Source organism: Abrus precatorius, unplaced genomic scaffold, assembly GCF_003935025.1.
Source record: "Abrus precatorius isolate BTA unplaced genomic scaffold, Abrus_2018 Scaffold8, whole genome shotgun sequence".
Lineage (NCBI taxonomy): Eukaryota > Viridiplantae > Streptophyta > Magnoliopsida > Fabales > Fabaceae > Abrus > Abrus precatorius.
Genome location: NW_020874428.1, coordinates 20,689,342 through 20,706,407, shown reverse-complemented (window position 1 = coordinate 20,706,407; position 17,066 = coordinate 20,689,342). Strand labels below are relative to the sequence as shown.

The following is a 17,066-nucleotide window of genomic DNA, read 5'->3' as shown; positions in this document are numbered from 1 at the left end:
GTCAAGAAAAAACTAGACACTTAAGAGGGACTTTTCCTCTCCATAACCTTTACAAGGCATCTGCCGTACACTGATCTACAATATTAGGACCACTAAAAAGTTCAAATAGCTATGAATATGCAGATTGCACTGAATAACAACCTGAAGAATCTGCCCTCCATACCCATTTATCTTCTTGTAGTAACTTAATAGAAACTCGATCTACAAACTCCAACAAAAGATTAAAGCTTAAGATCTCATGTTGAAAGAGTCCTCTTCGCCAACTAACATTCCAAACCCACCTAGTGCCATCATGAAAACCATTCTCCAATACACATGATTTAGCATTCCTCGCCACCGCAAATAATCACAGAAATGCTTCACACAATCGCACCCCGCCTACCCACTTATCTCTCCAAAAAAGAGTGTGTAAACCTGTACCCACACTTCTATCAAACTTCTCATCCAGCAATGAATTCCCTTGATAAATAACCTCCAGCAAATCACGCCACCACAAAGAACATCTGTTGTGAACTGATGAACGCTGAATAGAAGAAGCTAATCCTCCACATCTAGATTCTGACACCCGCACCCATAATGAACTAGAATAGTTAACACCTCGCCATAACCATTTACCAAGAAGCGCTCAATTAAACCATTGCACATTCCTAATGCCCAAGTCATCATTCTTCCGCGGTCTACATACCGTTTTCCATTTCACCCAGGGGATTTTAGATTCATCCTTAACACTCTTCCATAAAAAATTTTGTTGGATAGTGACAATCTCCTTTATTACCAACTTCAGCACCTTAAAAAAGGATAACGAGTGCAATGACATAGAATTAAGAACAACATTAATCAAAGTCACCCTACCTCCAATCGATAAATACTCATGCTTTCATGACGCTAACTGCTTTTTAAGAGCCTCTAACACACCCTTTCATGCACTAGGCTTTCTCGGGTTAACACCTAACTGTAACCTGAAATACTTTAATGGAAAACTTCCAATCTTACAATGTAGGAACTCTGCAACCAAGTTTTTAAAGTCATCACCAGTGTTAATCCCCAATACAAAAGATTTATGAAAGTTAATTTTTATACCTGACATTAATTTAAAGATACGCAATACTGCTTTCAAAGTCCACAAATTCTGCACCGAAACCTCTCCCATAATCAATGTGTCATCCGCAAACTGCAGCAAAGAAATATCTAGTCCCCCTACCCCAATCTTCATACCAGAGAACAACCTACAAGTTACTGTCTTCTGCATAAGAACTCCTAACCCTTCCGCTGCCACAAAAAAAAGAAAAGGGGCAAGAGAATCCCCCTGTTTTAGGCCCCGCTCAATATGAACCTCTAATGTAGGACAACCATTAATCAAAGCTGATAGGCTTCCCCACACACACAAGCTTCCATCCAACTGACTCATTTGTCTGAAAATCCAAAGCTACGTAACATAAACAAAAAATATCCCCACTCTACCGAATCATACGTTTTCTCATAATCAAGCTTTAACCTAAAACACTTCTTATTATACCTCCGCACATAATCAACTGCTTCAGTAGCCACAAGCACACTATCTAACATATTCTTTCCCAGAATAAAGGTTGATTGTTCTTCTGAAATTATTAAATCCAAAATCCCTTTCAACCTATTTGTCAAAAGCTTGGAAACAATCTTATAAAGACAACCTAATAATGTTAGTTTTCAGGATTTATTCGTAGATTCTTTTAAGTAATCCTTTAGTTAATTGACTTTAAAATGTTTGATAAAGTTAAAGGTTAAATTAATTGATAATAACAAAATGTCATAAAAAGACATAAAAGAAAGAATTATGTTAAGACTTTCAAAATGTTGCAGGCTACTTAAATAAGCTCATTTAGCTAACTCATCTAATTTAGTTATAGAATCTTTTATGTTAATTAAATAAGTTAAAAGCTGTATTTATTTTGTTTTTTGTTAAGCATACTTATAACTTTATTATCGTCATATTATTTTTTAACTGTATTTACTTATTAATTTTTATTATCGTCATATTATTTAAATTTTTTTAAGATCATTTTCTTAGATTTGGATCTACTTCCTCTCATATCTTTCTTAGAGAATATATTCAATGTTCCACTTTCACAAGGTTTCGCTTTTTTAGTTAATGTTATTTATGAGTATTATTTTTAATGATTAACTACTATTACAAACTGGATGTTGCAACTCTAGACTTCTCTATCTCATTTTCTCTATCTAATACATTTTAATCTCAGGAAGTTTGGTTTCATTAATTTACCGTGTTCTTTAAAAAAAATGCATTACTAAATTTCTAAATTTCAAGAAATTTCAAAATAAAATAAAAATTGAATTCACATGTTATAAATCTTGTCATTTACAAAACTGATTGTTTAGATAGTTATTTGTAACATAAAACTTATTGCAAACATAAAAAATTAATCTAGCATAATGCAATTTGGTTTCTTGATCTTGATATTGTGACATTAATTAATTTTGTGAAATTGCGATTCTTAAGAAAATTTCACCCAATTCTATCCATACTTTATAGTTTCATTAAAATGATTGAAGCTAAATAGAGAGTACTAAATGAGAATCAATGTTAGAGAAGGGAATTACAATAACAATGACACATTTAACATTTGTAGTAGAGAGAAAGAGGAAGCAACTTGTAATAGTAATAAAAGATAGAAGATAAGTGAGAGAAAAAGTGTAAAAAGATTAAGAAATTTAAAAAATTATATGCTTTAACGATAGATTTCAAATTCACTCTTACCAGTTAAGAAAAATATCTTTTCAAAATGCTTCGAATTTTAAAAGTCCATCTGCTTACTATCTTCACATAACATTTGATGCAAAATCATTTTAAATCATTTTAAAAAACTATATATATTATCTCCTTCAAATTCATAATCAACACATGCTTGAGGTATACTTTTGTGATTTGAAACCTTCACTCTATTTTAGTTTCATATGCTTCAATCCAATGGTTTATTGTCTTTGGTTCAGGTTTTAAATTTCCTCTTAAATATAAAGTTGTTAGTTGTATTATTATTTTTATTTGACTGCTTTTAAATACTATGTCATGCATTGTTAATATGATATATTATATAATTATCAGCTCAAACACACTATTTATATCAATAATTTGATTTTTGTTAAGTTATAATTATATAAATAGGGACAAGTTTAATAAATAATAAATCTTGAACTTTAGATGAATAGATATACCAATCTTTATATATAATTTGTTAGTACTAATTCTTGAATTTGAGTATTTTTAAATTATCTTTCCTCCCTCTTCTTCTTCTTTCCTCACCTCCTACTCCTTTGATTTCAATGTTGCCTTCACCAGTGCACCTTACTCCAACAACCTTATCTTTGCCATCTATGTCATTCAGTTTGACGTTTCCACAAAGAAAAATTGTTGGGGGATTTATTTTATTTTTTTTGTATTTGACGTTGCCTACTTATCCAATATAGTTCTAGGATTAGATTGATACTTTGTTTTAAAAGGGGCTTATAGGCCAATTAACTTAGTTATCTATGAAGACAAAAAAAAAAAAAAAAAAATAGAACGAATAAAAAAGACAAAGATGAAAAGGACGAAAAAGAAAAAGTTGAATAGAGATAGGTGAAGGAGAAAAGAGATGCAACATATATAAGAAAGAAGATAATTAATACACATGAAAAATAAAACAAAAAAAGAAAAAGAGTTAACTTTAAAAAAAACTTATTTAAAATATTTTTTAAAAGTTTTGAAACTTTTAAAAGTTAAAGATCAAAGTGAAAAAAAGAATGTTACAGTCAAAAGACTTAAATTATAAATTATCTTTTATTTTTAATTTAATATTATTTAAATTTTAAACTTTTTTTATTTTATTTAATATAATATAATATTTATCATTAAAAACTGTAAATTTACACTTTAAAATTTATTACATTTAAAATTTCATCCAATATTTTAATTATTTATTGAAAAATTATTTAAATTTAATGATACCTGTCAACAACAAAAAAAAACTAGTAATATATAAAACACTTGTCACAAGAATTATTCATTCAAATTCTATAAAAAAAAAATGTCAACTTAGATAGTATTTAGCAATTATAAATGCATCCCAATGGAAAGAAAATTTCATGTGAAATTCTTTGTATCATTCTCCATTTTCTTTCACAAAATAAGATAAAAGCCCCATAAACCTCTACGCATCACCATCAACACTAATGTATTAGGAACCCTTCATTGACCATGGAAAACCACTCTTGGAGTTGATCATCCTCCATGAGCATTAAATTGTTTTAAATTGTAAAATTGATTTGAAAACACTCATAATAACTGATTAAATAAAATTTAAAAGACATGCAACACATGAGAACATATACAATACCTAGTAAACAAATTTGGAAGCTCAGGTTATAATAAAACAAAAATTCAATGAGAGCAACAACTAATGATCTTTCTTTAAAAATTTGATTCTTCTAAATGACTCCAACAAACTTTAAACTCTAGCCTCTAAACAAAGAATAAAAAGTTTTTGTTAACAAATTTGAAGACAAGTAAAATTTAATTTCGACACACAATCTAATATTTGATTAGATGAAGAGAAGAGACAAAATTTTCTTTTAAAGATGATTAAGGATTTAAGATAAATAATTTTGAGGATTAATTGGGATTATAGTCTACAATGAATGACTTGCATTTTGAGAATAAGGAATGCATTTATATTTTTGAGAAAGTGGAATAATTTTTTTTCACAATTAGTAGAAGAGAATTAAAAAAAATTTAAAGAATTTTTTGAAGCAATATTAATCCATAAATAAATGGAAAAATTTTCTCACCCTCTTATGTGGGAATAATTTTTTTTTCTATGGTAATTGAGTGTGAAGTTACTAAACTTCATAATTATTAATTTTATTATCAAGAAAGAAATTTAAAAATAAGAAATTTCTTATATCAAACATCACTTTACAGTAAAGTTACTTGTGTTTATTATGATTTTAAATTGTGAATATACGTTATAATAATCTCTGAATTATAGTTTAACACCGATTAAGAAATTTGAGCTAAACTTACTTTCAAAAGCTAACTCATAGGAAGAGATTATTATAACAAAAGTTGTAAGACTAGACATCTATATTAGTGGACCTAACAAAACAAGATATCTGTGACCAGTGCAACGTCCAAACTAAATAGACTCTAATATTATGTTAAGAAATTTAGACATAATTTATTCTCAAAAGTTAGCTCATAGGCTTATAAAGAGTATTCTAACTCTATTCCTAATCAATGTATAACATCTTAATAATACTTGAACCCATTTATTTGAAGATTGAAACTGAATTTATAGTACTTTTCATGAATAAAACTTTATTAAAAATTAATTTACACGAAAGGAAAGAAAAATTGAAGTAGCAAACTCTATTCTTAACCAAGATACAAACAAGGACTTATACGGCTTGCAATGATCACGACTTGATAAAATTAATGTATCAGTAAATCACAATTGTTTCAGGTGATATATAGTTTGCAATTTGAAAAACTTTGTAACATTATCGTATGAATACATTATTCGGTAATCATACATAGATTGAAATTAATAAGATATCTACTGAAACTTTTACAGATTAAAATAAAAAGGAATAAAAAGAATCATTGAATCTTTGAATAAAAAGAATTATAGACGTATAAAATGAAAAGAATCAACGAGTATTAATTTTTCTGTTAAACAAAATTATTCTTTATTTGAAAATTTATGCAGTTTATATATTAATTTAACGTTTATTTGTATCTTTTAAATTTTAAATTATTAATTATTTTCAGTTTCTTTTATATTGAGGCTTTTTTTTCATTTTCTAAGATTTTACTTTTAACACTTTTATTATTTTATATTACAATTTCATTTTTATATTAAAATTAATCTATTTATACTTTAAAATTATTTGTTATGAATTTATTATATTCCTTAATTATGTTATTCATATTTTATTTATATTAATTATAATTTTAAATATTGTTCTTTTAATGTGAGTTAAGGTTAAATGACACAGGTAATAACCTATTATCAAAAATAAATTTAATCAATATAACTCTTCATATATATATATATATAATAAAAAATCAGGAAAAAAATTTAATATATTATTCAAAATTAATTAGTAATACTTGTTTTGAATTCATACTTGTTATGAAAAATAATTTGATTTTAAAATCATAAAACCATATAAATTAAAATAATTTAAAATGGAAATTTTTAAAAATAATTGAATTTTTTAAAGACAAAAATTAATTGAATTTGAACAATTTCAGAACATAAATTTAAAATTCAATTCAATTTAAACCAAAATATGAATTTTCCATAGTTACTCTTTATAAAAATTAAACCTTTTTAACTGTTCTGCAATTAATATGATAATACATTTTGACTTTATATAGAAATAAATATTAAATGTTATACTTAATTTTCTTAAAATTTAATACATTAATTAATTTAAATATTATTTTTATTATATGAAATTTAATTAAAAAAAGGTTTATAAATAGAACTAAAAATAGTGTTTAATTAGTCGAAAATGTACTACCATACATTGAACCCAAACAAAATATTTGAGGTTCTCCCAGTTCAGAGTTTGTGTCAACTTAGTGCGAAGATGGAATAAAGGTAATAAGGAGCTGACTTTGGCACTAATCATTTTTTAATTACATTATTTATATTAAGTGTTTTGAGTCGTAATAGTTACGAATTTCTATATTCGAATTGTAAATTATATTACCCATTTTACAATTTTTATTATTTGTTTTATAAAGCTAAAGGCACTGTTTTCCTTTTTAAGAATGTCATGAAGTGATTTTGATTATTAAAAATATTGTTTTTCCAATGAACTCATTCATAGACAAAAATAAAGCGCATAACAAAGCGTTAACATTAGCAATGAAAAAAAATCATTAGCTTATAGAAAGGAATTTTATTTTTAGATATGTTTAGTAAAATTTAAAAATAGTTTTGAGATAATTCATTCTGTTTTCAACTGTCTAAAAAATCACTTTTTAATTATAAAAATTTATTTGAAAGTAGTTGATTTTGTGTTTAAAATAATCAATTGTTGGGAATTAAAATTTTGTTAGAAAATAATGCCATAGTTTTTAATCATTAACTCAATTTGTATTATAAAATTATAAAATGTTATTTGATAATCTTACCAAACATTATATCTTTAAAAAAATATAATTTTATTCTTAAACAAACTTTTTTCTCCTTAAAAATACATCTAAACATGCATTATAGAGAGTAATGTATAATTGGACAAAATACCAAAAACAAAAGGTATATTATATAATGCATCAATCAAGTCGAGAGCTAGTTTATTAGTTTAATCATATAAAATGTTATCACGGTCACATTTGTTACATTACATGGCCCCGGAGAAATCAGAAAAATGAACATTCTAATTATATATATATATATATATATATATATATATATAAATTCTTCAGATGCAGCTTTGAAAATGTTCTACAATTTTATGTGTTCTCCTTTTCTTTGCCTGTTCAATATTCCATGTTAATACTCTGTTTCTGAATAATATTTACTTTCTTGTATGGTTAGGAAGTACGCATAGGTGAGACGTACTCCACAACTTGTAGATCCATCATTCCATTGTTGTGAATTTCTTCAACTTGGTCGTCCACTTCAGATACTGAACTCGACTTCTCAAACTCAATTTTACATTTAACAGAGTAAACACTAAGTGGTCTTGTAGGTGTCTCTGCAATGTGAAACATTAACCTTGTTATTCATCTAGTTAGTAAACTTCTAACCTACATTGTTTGCTAAAAAGAGAATAATATAATTTTACAAATTTTCAAACCTGTTATAACCGGATCCTGATATGGAATCCTTGTCAACAGCTTCTGGCACATAACGGTTCCCTGAAAATCTAGGAAAGAATAGTCCACATATTGTGATCTCTCAAAAATCGTCATCTTCTCAAAGCCAAAAGAATTGGTCCAGGTTTCTAGCACGCCAGGAACAGCAGGCAAGACTAGCCTCTCCACTCCCAGATGCATGAGCTTCTGCTAATAGGAAAATTCGAATGAGAAAGTGATACTAAACTAGAGACAATAAATGGAACACTTAATTTGTGAAAAAGTAGAGCAGAGACTATATCCTAACAAAATTTTTATAGTGATTTTCATTACACAGGATCATTCATTTCCAAATGTGCATAAATACATTTGCATGCTTTTTATGTTACCTTCTCAAGCTCATCCATTAAAATGCGACACATTCCAAGTCGACGATACTGTAATCTGGTACCCACAAGAGGTACCTCTGCTACTTTTTGTCCAAATACCCTATAAATGAAATGCCAAGTCAGAAGGGTATGAAATGACGAGCAATGGAAACAATAAAACTGAAACTGCAACTCAAATGGGAAGCACAATCACTTTTCATGAAAAACCTACTGCTTGTTATTTAATAGTAGAATTTCCATATTCACCTTATAGTTGCTACACTGATCAATTCTTCATTTCTCTCCAGAAGTACGGAGTAGAAACCCTGGAAATTCAATCGTTTAAGCTCTGACCTACAAAGTTACAAAGATATCAGGCTTTAGCCTAGAGGATATAGCAAATCATCAGCATAGACAATATACACTTTTGAACAAATCCAATAGTAAATGGTATTACTACCATGTTTAAATGAAATAGCCAAGATCGTAACATAATATTCAAAGAGAACCAAAATCCTTGTTTTAGTCTTCAAACACTAGCTCACTATTCAGGATACCATCCATGGACATAGATTTTCCACAATAACCAGGAAATATGCATAGGAATATAAGGAAACTATTCTAGTGAACTATTCATTTAAATTATGTAGACAATTTAGTTGCAAATTATGGTCCATACAGAAATATGCATAGAAATATATGGAAACTATTCTAGTGATCTATTCACATAATAATTTTCAGCAATTCCATCCTGCATGATAAATCTAGATCCTCAAATATTTCATTAACTATATACACATGAGCTTCTAAATTCTAATATATCTATCTAATGCATATAAAAGTTTTTTCTTGCAAGATATTTCTTTTATCAGAGAATCTACAATACATCATTTAGGCTATATGTGGACTGTATACATCAGTTGGGGAAGGGAGCATGAGAACATAGAATTGATTACTCTTAGTTATGTGACCTGATTATAACTGTAGTGTAATGGATAAGTGTAAATTTTATAAACCAATCTTGTCAATTTAAAATATTATGAACATATCATTTTACAAAAGCTAAGAAGCCACAGCTATTTATTCTTGAAATATGTGGTCAGCTAACATAGAAATATGATCAAAGGGGTTCAAGCCAAAGACAAACACCATATGAAAATAATTCTATTAAAATATTATGAACATGAATTGAAGGATAAGAATTTTTTACCTATTATTAAATATGACGTCATCAATGATATCTCTGCCGGAGAAAGGATTCTCTAGGGGCTCAAAACATTCATGCATCACCGAAAGTGCAACATTGAGTTTGCTGTAAGTCTCTGCCAATAAGTCGTTCTTGGTACTATCAACATCACAGCTCCCAGAGTTGATACACTTCATTAATGTCCAAGTTAGATTATTCCCACCCACTGTGATTGGCTTTCCTATTAGATTTTGGAGGCCTTCATATATCTGCAAAAAAATACACAAGGAAATGTTTCTAGCACTAAAGAATGAACACACAGCCTTAAATGTTTAATTAGTATTAAACTTAAGTGTATTCTGTTTGTCATGTCTTAACACTCATTCATCACCAAAATCTTGCACTGTTGACTGGCTAATTTGCTATTAAATGAAAACCATAAATTGGAGGATGGAAGATCTAAATAAAGAGATCATTCCTGGACTAGAAAGCATTAAATCTATAAAACCTCATGTTGAATAGTTAACCAGAATCACATGCAAGGAAGTAATTGACAAATTTAACTTAGTTTTGATAAAAAAAAGGATTGGTAACGTGATACATCCAAGGATGTAAAATCAGAATAAATAAAAGTAAAGAAAAGGAAAGAGAAAACAACTAGAAGGTGGATAATGCAGATTTACTAATTATAGAAGAAAGGAAAAAGGGAGGTGGATTTCATGTACCTGTTCACATTCTTTTCCGCAAAACCAATTTTTCATATATTTTCTTGATTCATCTTTTCCTCTATCTTCAAGACATCCATCGTGATCTACATTGGGTTGAAAATAAGACAGCATACACATTACGATATTGATCAACATGTGCAGTCATCCAAAAACCAAATCAGCTTACATTTACGTTCACATTGAACACAAGTAAGAAAAAGTCCATGCTCTGTCCCTTCCATTTTGATTTGGCTGCAAATCCCACAACGACATGATGGACAAAACCAGTCACCATCAGGGATATCCTACATGCAGAGGGAAACCAGCCAAAGGAAAGAACTCAGATGAAAGACCAGTTATTAAAAAATGAAAGTACTGAATGGGAATAATCACAACTGAAAAAAAAATGGAAATAGATCAAGAAAATAGTACTTAACATGGCATGATTGAAAAGGAAAACAGTTTACATACCGCCATACCAAGACACTCCTTATGAAATGAGGATGGACATTGGTCACATAAAATAAGTTCACCACCATATTGACAAACAGAACAAACATTGTCATTTTCGCCATCACAATGATCATTGCATGCTTTCTCCATAGTTTCCCTTGTTCTGCAGTCATGCATTACTTGTATCATGCAATCTAAGAGTGACCTACCATCCCTCAAAAAGATACTAGCAGAAGGCCTGCAGTCACTGCTGCCACTAGCATGATGTACAAAGCCACCAAGACCATATATTTTCTTACAACAGCTACACTTGATTCCTTCACGGGTTATCCTCCCCTCAGCCACAAAATCAGGGTTCCTACCACCACCTGCCCGGCAATAGACCTTACATCTTGGCAACACCATGTTGCTATCTATTAACCAAGACAAGACATTTTGAGGTCTTTGGTGTATCAGACTAGGAGCAGACACCTTCTGCACCCTCTTGCTTGATCGCAGCACTCGTGTAGGTGATCCTTTCCTGTGGTGCTTTGGCATGCTTGCCTTTGAATTCCTGGTGCGTTTGTGGTTTCTATTCTCAGTTGATCCACTTGCCAGTGAACCACTGACTGTCTGCAATTCAGGCTCTATTTGAAGTAATTGCGACAAACTCTGCAATAGATATTCATTATCAACATGACCAACAATTTCCTCATTCATGGTTGGGACATTCAAAGTTGTCAAGCCAGAAGTAGTCCATTCAGGAATTTTTTCTTTAATGTATAGTCTACATGCACCTCGAAGTGAGCCCAAACACTGATTTTGTGGAGACCTGTACAAAGTTCTCCTCCTTTTCTCAGTTGGGTAGTCAAGTACCCATCCTTCTGCTAATAGATGCCTCTGTGCTTTTATTTTCCATTTTCCTTTTTCACCCCTATGGTTATCTGATTCATTCAAGTAGTATTTCACAACAGCGTGAGGACAGAATTCAGGTTCATCTACAACTTTACTAGGAGAAGGTGCCCCATTTGGAGGACAAACATCTAGATCGTGGTCATTTTGGGGTTGATCTGAAAGCAGATGTGAAATATTATTGTCATTCGTATAATGCATTCTATTGTAATCAATTTGGGGCAGCACAGAGTTCATGTTGGACTCCTTTTGCATATCCGTCAAAACCTGAACAAGTGAAGTATAAATCTTCTGATCCTGTGTATCAGGTGACTTGTACCTAAATCGTTTTCTTCCAGGAAAATATTTATCGTCAGTCCACTCAATCTTCCATCCAACATACGCTAGATGTTTCCGTACTCTTGTCTTCAAAAGATCTCTAATGGTCTTGCTTCCACATCCAAGTAAATATTCGTTAATAATTTCAGGACAGAATTCAACCTCAGTCATTATCAGAGGATGCCAACATAAGGATGTTGGGTCCCTACGTTTTCTCTTCTTTCCACAAGAGCTAGCACCTGGAATCACTTTACCAGCATCGGGCAAGACCTCTTGATTTGAAGATACAGGTTCTTCCTGCAACAGAATTTCCTTCTCAGATGTCTCATCCACCAAAGTATTTTTATCATATTCCTCTTGAATAGGAATAATGCTATTACATTTTTTATCACTATCCAACAAGTTTGAGGAGTCACCATTTTCCATAGGGCAATCAGATACTCCAATGTCAGAACCAAATACATTATCCTTACTAGCATCACAATGAACATTGTCAGTAGGTTCAACTGACTCCAGTTGTGGTGGTTCTTTGAAGAAATCCTTTGGAAGATTTAAGGCTGGGAAAATTTGTTCTAGTGTGAGAGTATAGTAGTCACCAATTACCTCCATTACAGGCTCTCTCCACAAGTCCTGCACCTTACAAGTCCAGTCCCTTATGTTGTCGAAATCCTTTCTTTCCCTTATATCATACCATATCTGCTTCACTGAAACTGGAATATAGGATGTCCTCTCACACTCCTCAATCAATTGAAGAAACACCCACTTCCCTCTTGGCTCCCATTCCTCGGAAGCTTCATCCCAATCCTGAGTTATCCGTAGTTGGTCAGTTCCAACCTTTATTTCATCACCCAAATCCGGGAAGAACACACTCCTCTCCTTCATTCCATTAGAATGATCAAATATAACACCTTCCCACCATGCATCTTGATAATTCACATCAACACAAAGAGCAAATGGAAGGTCATTTTCCCCAAACTCAAATGGAGGAGGCACTGGTCTAATGAAGCCACGTCTATTGCAACAATCTGAAGAACTGTTAACATCATCCAAAACAGATGAAACAATCACCACATCAACAAGATAATATAAACCCTTATCATCCAAAATGTTGTCATATCTAACATGACGTTTCTTCCTCCCACAACGGATCACGGTCCCCGGGTGCCATGAACCCAGAAAACCCTCTTCCACACTCTTCACCTACAAAAATTAACGAACAAAAATTAAATTTTGTAACTGGAAATTACAGATAAATAGATCACCGCATTCATGTTTTTCACGAAGTAGTAATTGAAAAAACACAAGTAATGACAAGGGAAATCTTAGGACTTGCAATTAACATTGACTCCACATGTGTTACCATAATCAATGCCACCCACATTTCAATTTTCAACATATGCATGAATGGCTCGTGAGAATACGAAGCAAACCGTGAATGAGAATTCAATCCAGAAACCAACAATCGGAGAGGCTGAAACCGTGAAAAACTAATCAAAAACAAAATTAACGACAGAACATCAAAGGATCACAAACAGAAAAACAAACACAACCAAAAAAGCCATGAAACCTCAAAAGCTAGATTACTAACACGACAGGAATAAAACAATAGGGTAATCCATTAGAAAAAAACAACCCAGAAATTCATAAACCAAAAAGATGACACCTTCATAAAAACACAAGAAAGGAATTACATAGCCTTACCTCGACTCTCTCATCGACAAGAAGTTTTCTTTTCTTTGACCCTCTTTTACGTTTTCCATTCCCATGACACTTCACATCCTCAATATCCATTAAAGACTGATTGAAAGCCATGAAAACTGAGAATGCGCATACACCCTTTTGGCAAGAAGGCAAAAAGATAATTCAAAAACACGAAAACGAATGAAACGACAATAATCAACTACGTTAAACGAACAAACGAAATCCTCGTTCTGTTGTATCTGTTCATACTTTACGAGAAAGAGGAGATAACACACTCACTTCAGTTTTTCCTCAGTGTTGTGTGGAGTTTGATTTTCACTTTCGCATAAGCCGGTTTAAACAAACGGAATTCCCTGTTTTCTCCTCACGCTACGAGCTTCGTTCGTATTGGTCCACGTTGGCATGTCATGCATGTTGTCGCACGTGGCATGCTGGCACGATTTTCTAAGCGTGATCTTTCCCTTACCCTATTCCTCACTCTAAACAGCTCCTTTTATTGGAAGACGAGGAGTTAGAAAAGTGCGTGGTCTAATGCGGGAAAGTGCACCGTGTGGGCGCCCCCACCCTATTTTGGAGGCCACGTGGCATGCATGAGGAGTCACATCCAAGTATGAACGGACCCCACTATTCATTCTAAATGTACTTGAACCCAAAGAAAAGGATTTTAACTTTTTGACAATAAGAAACGGATTCTAATTTGTTGTATTATAATTTAATATAATCGAATTGATGAAACAGCATTAAATTGTAAAAAATAAAGGGGTTGGAAAATGGTTAAATTGTTCACAACGTCGAGTATTTTAGCATATTTTGTCGTGATATTATGCAAGAGGGAAAAAATAAGAAGAAAGAAACACTAAAATAGGATATATTTATTTGTAGATATACTTTTCTTTACGTGTATATTTAATTATAAATGCTATTTAATGGTAGATGATTAAAAATTATTAGTTTAACAAATTTAAAAATTTATTATTGTCCATAAACAAATATAATAAGTTATTGTAATATTCTTTTAACCAAAATCTGTTATTGAAGTATAACTTTTCCTATCAGATTTTTATACGACAATTTTTTTGCTTATATTTCATCTTTGTCTTTTTTTTCCATGTATTTAATATTTACTAAAAAGGAAATAACATATTCTTTAAATATGGTCTATCATGACCGCGGCCAAAAATTAAATATGATCTATAATGGACAAGGACGTTATATTACACATACTTTTAATAGTAATTTCTATTTTGACTAATAGTAATTGATTTTCCTTTTTATTTTATAATTTCTCTCAAGTGTAATTCCTTTTTGAATTACTAATATTATATAATTTAGTCATAACAATGATAGGTTGGAAAATATTTTAATGTGATTTCATTAAAATATAAATTATTGTAATTATTACCTTTTTGAAGTCAGGCAGTTCTTATTTACTGAAAGAATAGAAGGGACTCCGACGTTTCTTCTCTTTATGTTCTCATGTCATTATACTCTCTTTGATTTCACCAATCCCAGAGTTTTATTGATTTTTTTATTTTGTATTAAATTGAAATTTTATGTATTTCAAAATAACGGAAAGAAAATGAAAATTATATTGTTAATCAATTAAAATAGATAATAAATATAATTTGTAAATTTTTATTATAAGAATATTTTTCATTGATATGATAATCTATAATATTTGATAATGTAATTTTTTTATATTTTTAATATATTCTAATTAAATATGACATTGATTTACCTTTTTTTGAATTGATGCGTTACCCGGGAAAAGAAAAGATTGGTTGCTTCCGTTTCTAATTGGTCTTTGACTGAATATTTTTTTTCTTCTACATAATATTTGTTTAGTACATACACATTTTACATTCTTGTTATAAATCTATGGCATTAAATCTTATATGAAGTGTTTTTTGATCGGTAATTTCTCGTCAAGTTATCAACAGTCAGAATTATTAGTCATTTTTACAGAATAAAATTTATCTTAAAATAAAATTAGTTTATTTTATTATCTTTCCTTTTACATTAAAGATAAAATTTTTAATTTATACAAATTATTAATTTTTTATATATTAAATTTTTTATAATAACTTATTTATAAATTTACTCACATTAAAACTTTATCAATGATTTGCTATTTATTATTATTTTAGATAAGTTTTGTTCTTCGTACTTTTTTAAAATGGTGACAAGATGCATATGTAGTTATTCATAAAGTATGAAGAAGTAAAAGATTTCAGAAATCTCAAAACATGAATTAAATTGTCATTTACTTATTGAGTTGGATGAAAGAATTGGAGAATTTTAAATTTATAGAATATTTAAAAACTGATTTTAATGCTTAGAAATTTAATATTTTAAGAGCTTGACCTAACAATCCTAAATATTTTATGTTTAAATTTTAATAAATTGCTTTTCAAATTGAAAAGATGTAACTTTTGGCTTTTATTTAATCTCATTAAAAAGTTTTGAATGTGATTTTGAAGTTATTTAATCACAAATTCAAGTTTTTAACTTCAAAATGATTTTAAAAAAAAAAAAACGTTATATGATCAAGAATGTATTTGTTATAAATTTAAAATAATTAATTATCATTTAAGAAATAATATTTTATTGCTCAAAATGATTTTTTATTTATTTAATTTTTTTTCAACCAAAACTTATTATTAGACCTCAAATAATTGTTTATCTTTTACATTTTAGATATTAAATTCTTTGGAAAAATACTTAATTAACTAGTATGGAGAAAATAATTTATTATTATTTTAAAAACTAAAAATTAAAAGTTGACCCTTTTAGTCTCATTTTAGTATAAAACAAAAAGAAAATAAAGAGAGAAAAAGAGAAACGGTAACATGACATAATTTTTGCAAAGAGTTAAATTAGAAACTCTTATCTCTCGTTTCTTGAAAAGGTAAGTTAATAATAAGGGTGTGAAGAGACTGAGTTGTCACAATTGTCACAGAACTGAGTTGTCACAAAATCAGTTTAAATTCATTTCAAATTTAAGAATATAGAATAGAATTTAAATTAATTTATTTAATTTTTTAAAATTAGTTTAAAATTAATTTTAAAATTTAGATTTTATTTAAAATTAATTTTAAATTTAATTTTAGTTAAATTATTTTTATCAACACAATTACGAAGGTTTCCTTCATATTCTTTGCACAACCGTAACTCGCTTACTACCTGACTGCCGTATACTATTCTGATTTACTGATTTCTCTTCTATGAATGCACGAGCATTCAAAGGTGGTTTACTTACTTGTTAGAGTAAGGACCAATTGTGACTCCGCATTCATTAGCTATTAAGCCAGTGAATGTGAATTACAGTGAGTAGCAAGCGAACAAAGCGTATAGTTCGCGAGAAGTTAGTCAGCAGGAATAGCGGCCTTTCCGTTGTTAGGTCTAGTCGGCAATTCAGCGATGACATCTTTTTTTCTCTTCCCTAAACTCCTCTCTTAATCCACAAATACATTAGTTGTTAATTTTTTTTCATTTTATTTTTTAAAGAAAATTAACACTCAAAATTAAAGATTTGACTACAAAATGAGAAGAATCTAAGATAACTGAGAAAGGAGTTAATTCAATGTGATAATGAT

General features: G+C 29.8%; 1 protein-coding gene across 1 annotated transcript; it reads right to left on the bottom strand.

The window, feature by feature from the left end:
* Positions 1–7,582: 7,582 nt before the first annotated feature.
* LOC113874420 lies at positions 7,583–13,560 on the bottom strand. Its single transcript, XM_027512642.1, has 9 exons — positions 13,471–13,560; positions 10,579–12,969; positions 10,295–10,412; positions 10,126–10,211; positions 9,425–9,669; positions 8,482–8,568; positions 8,236–8,335; positions 7,849–8,053; positions 7,583–7,746 (listed from the first exon to the last, which is right to left on the bottom strand). Exons 1-9 carry the CDS (start codon positions 13,558–13,560, stop codon positions 7,583–7,585), a joined length of 3,486 nt encoding a protein of 1,161 aa, XP_027368443.1.
* Between the last annotated feature and the right edge of the window lie 3,506 nt (positions 13,561–17,066).

Bases quoted from the DNA above. Each gene is read 5' to 3' on its own strand.
- LOC113874420 (XM_027512642.1), bottom strand. From the start codon at position 13,560: ATGGATATTGAGGATGTGAAGTGTCATGGGAATGGAAAACGTAAAAGA. The intron at 12,970-13,470 runs GTAAGGCTATGT...TAATTTTTGTAG, and splicing joins TTGTCGATGAGAGAGTCGAG to GTGAAGAGTGTGGAAGAGGG. The intron at 8,336-8,481 runs GTGAATATGGAA...TTTCATTTATAG, and splicing joins ATCAGTGTAGCAACTATAAG to GGTATTTGGACAAAAAGTAG.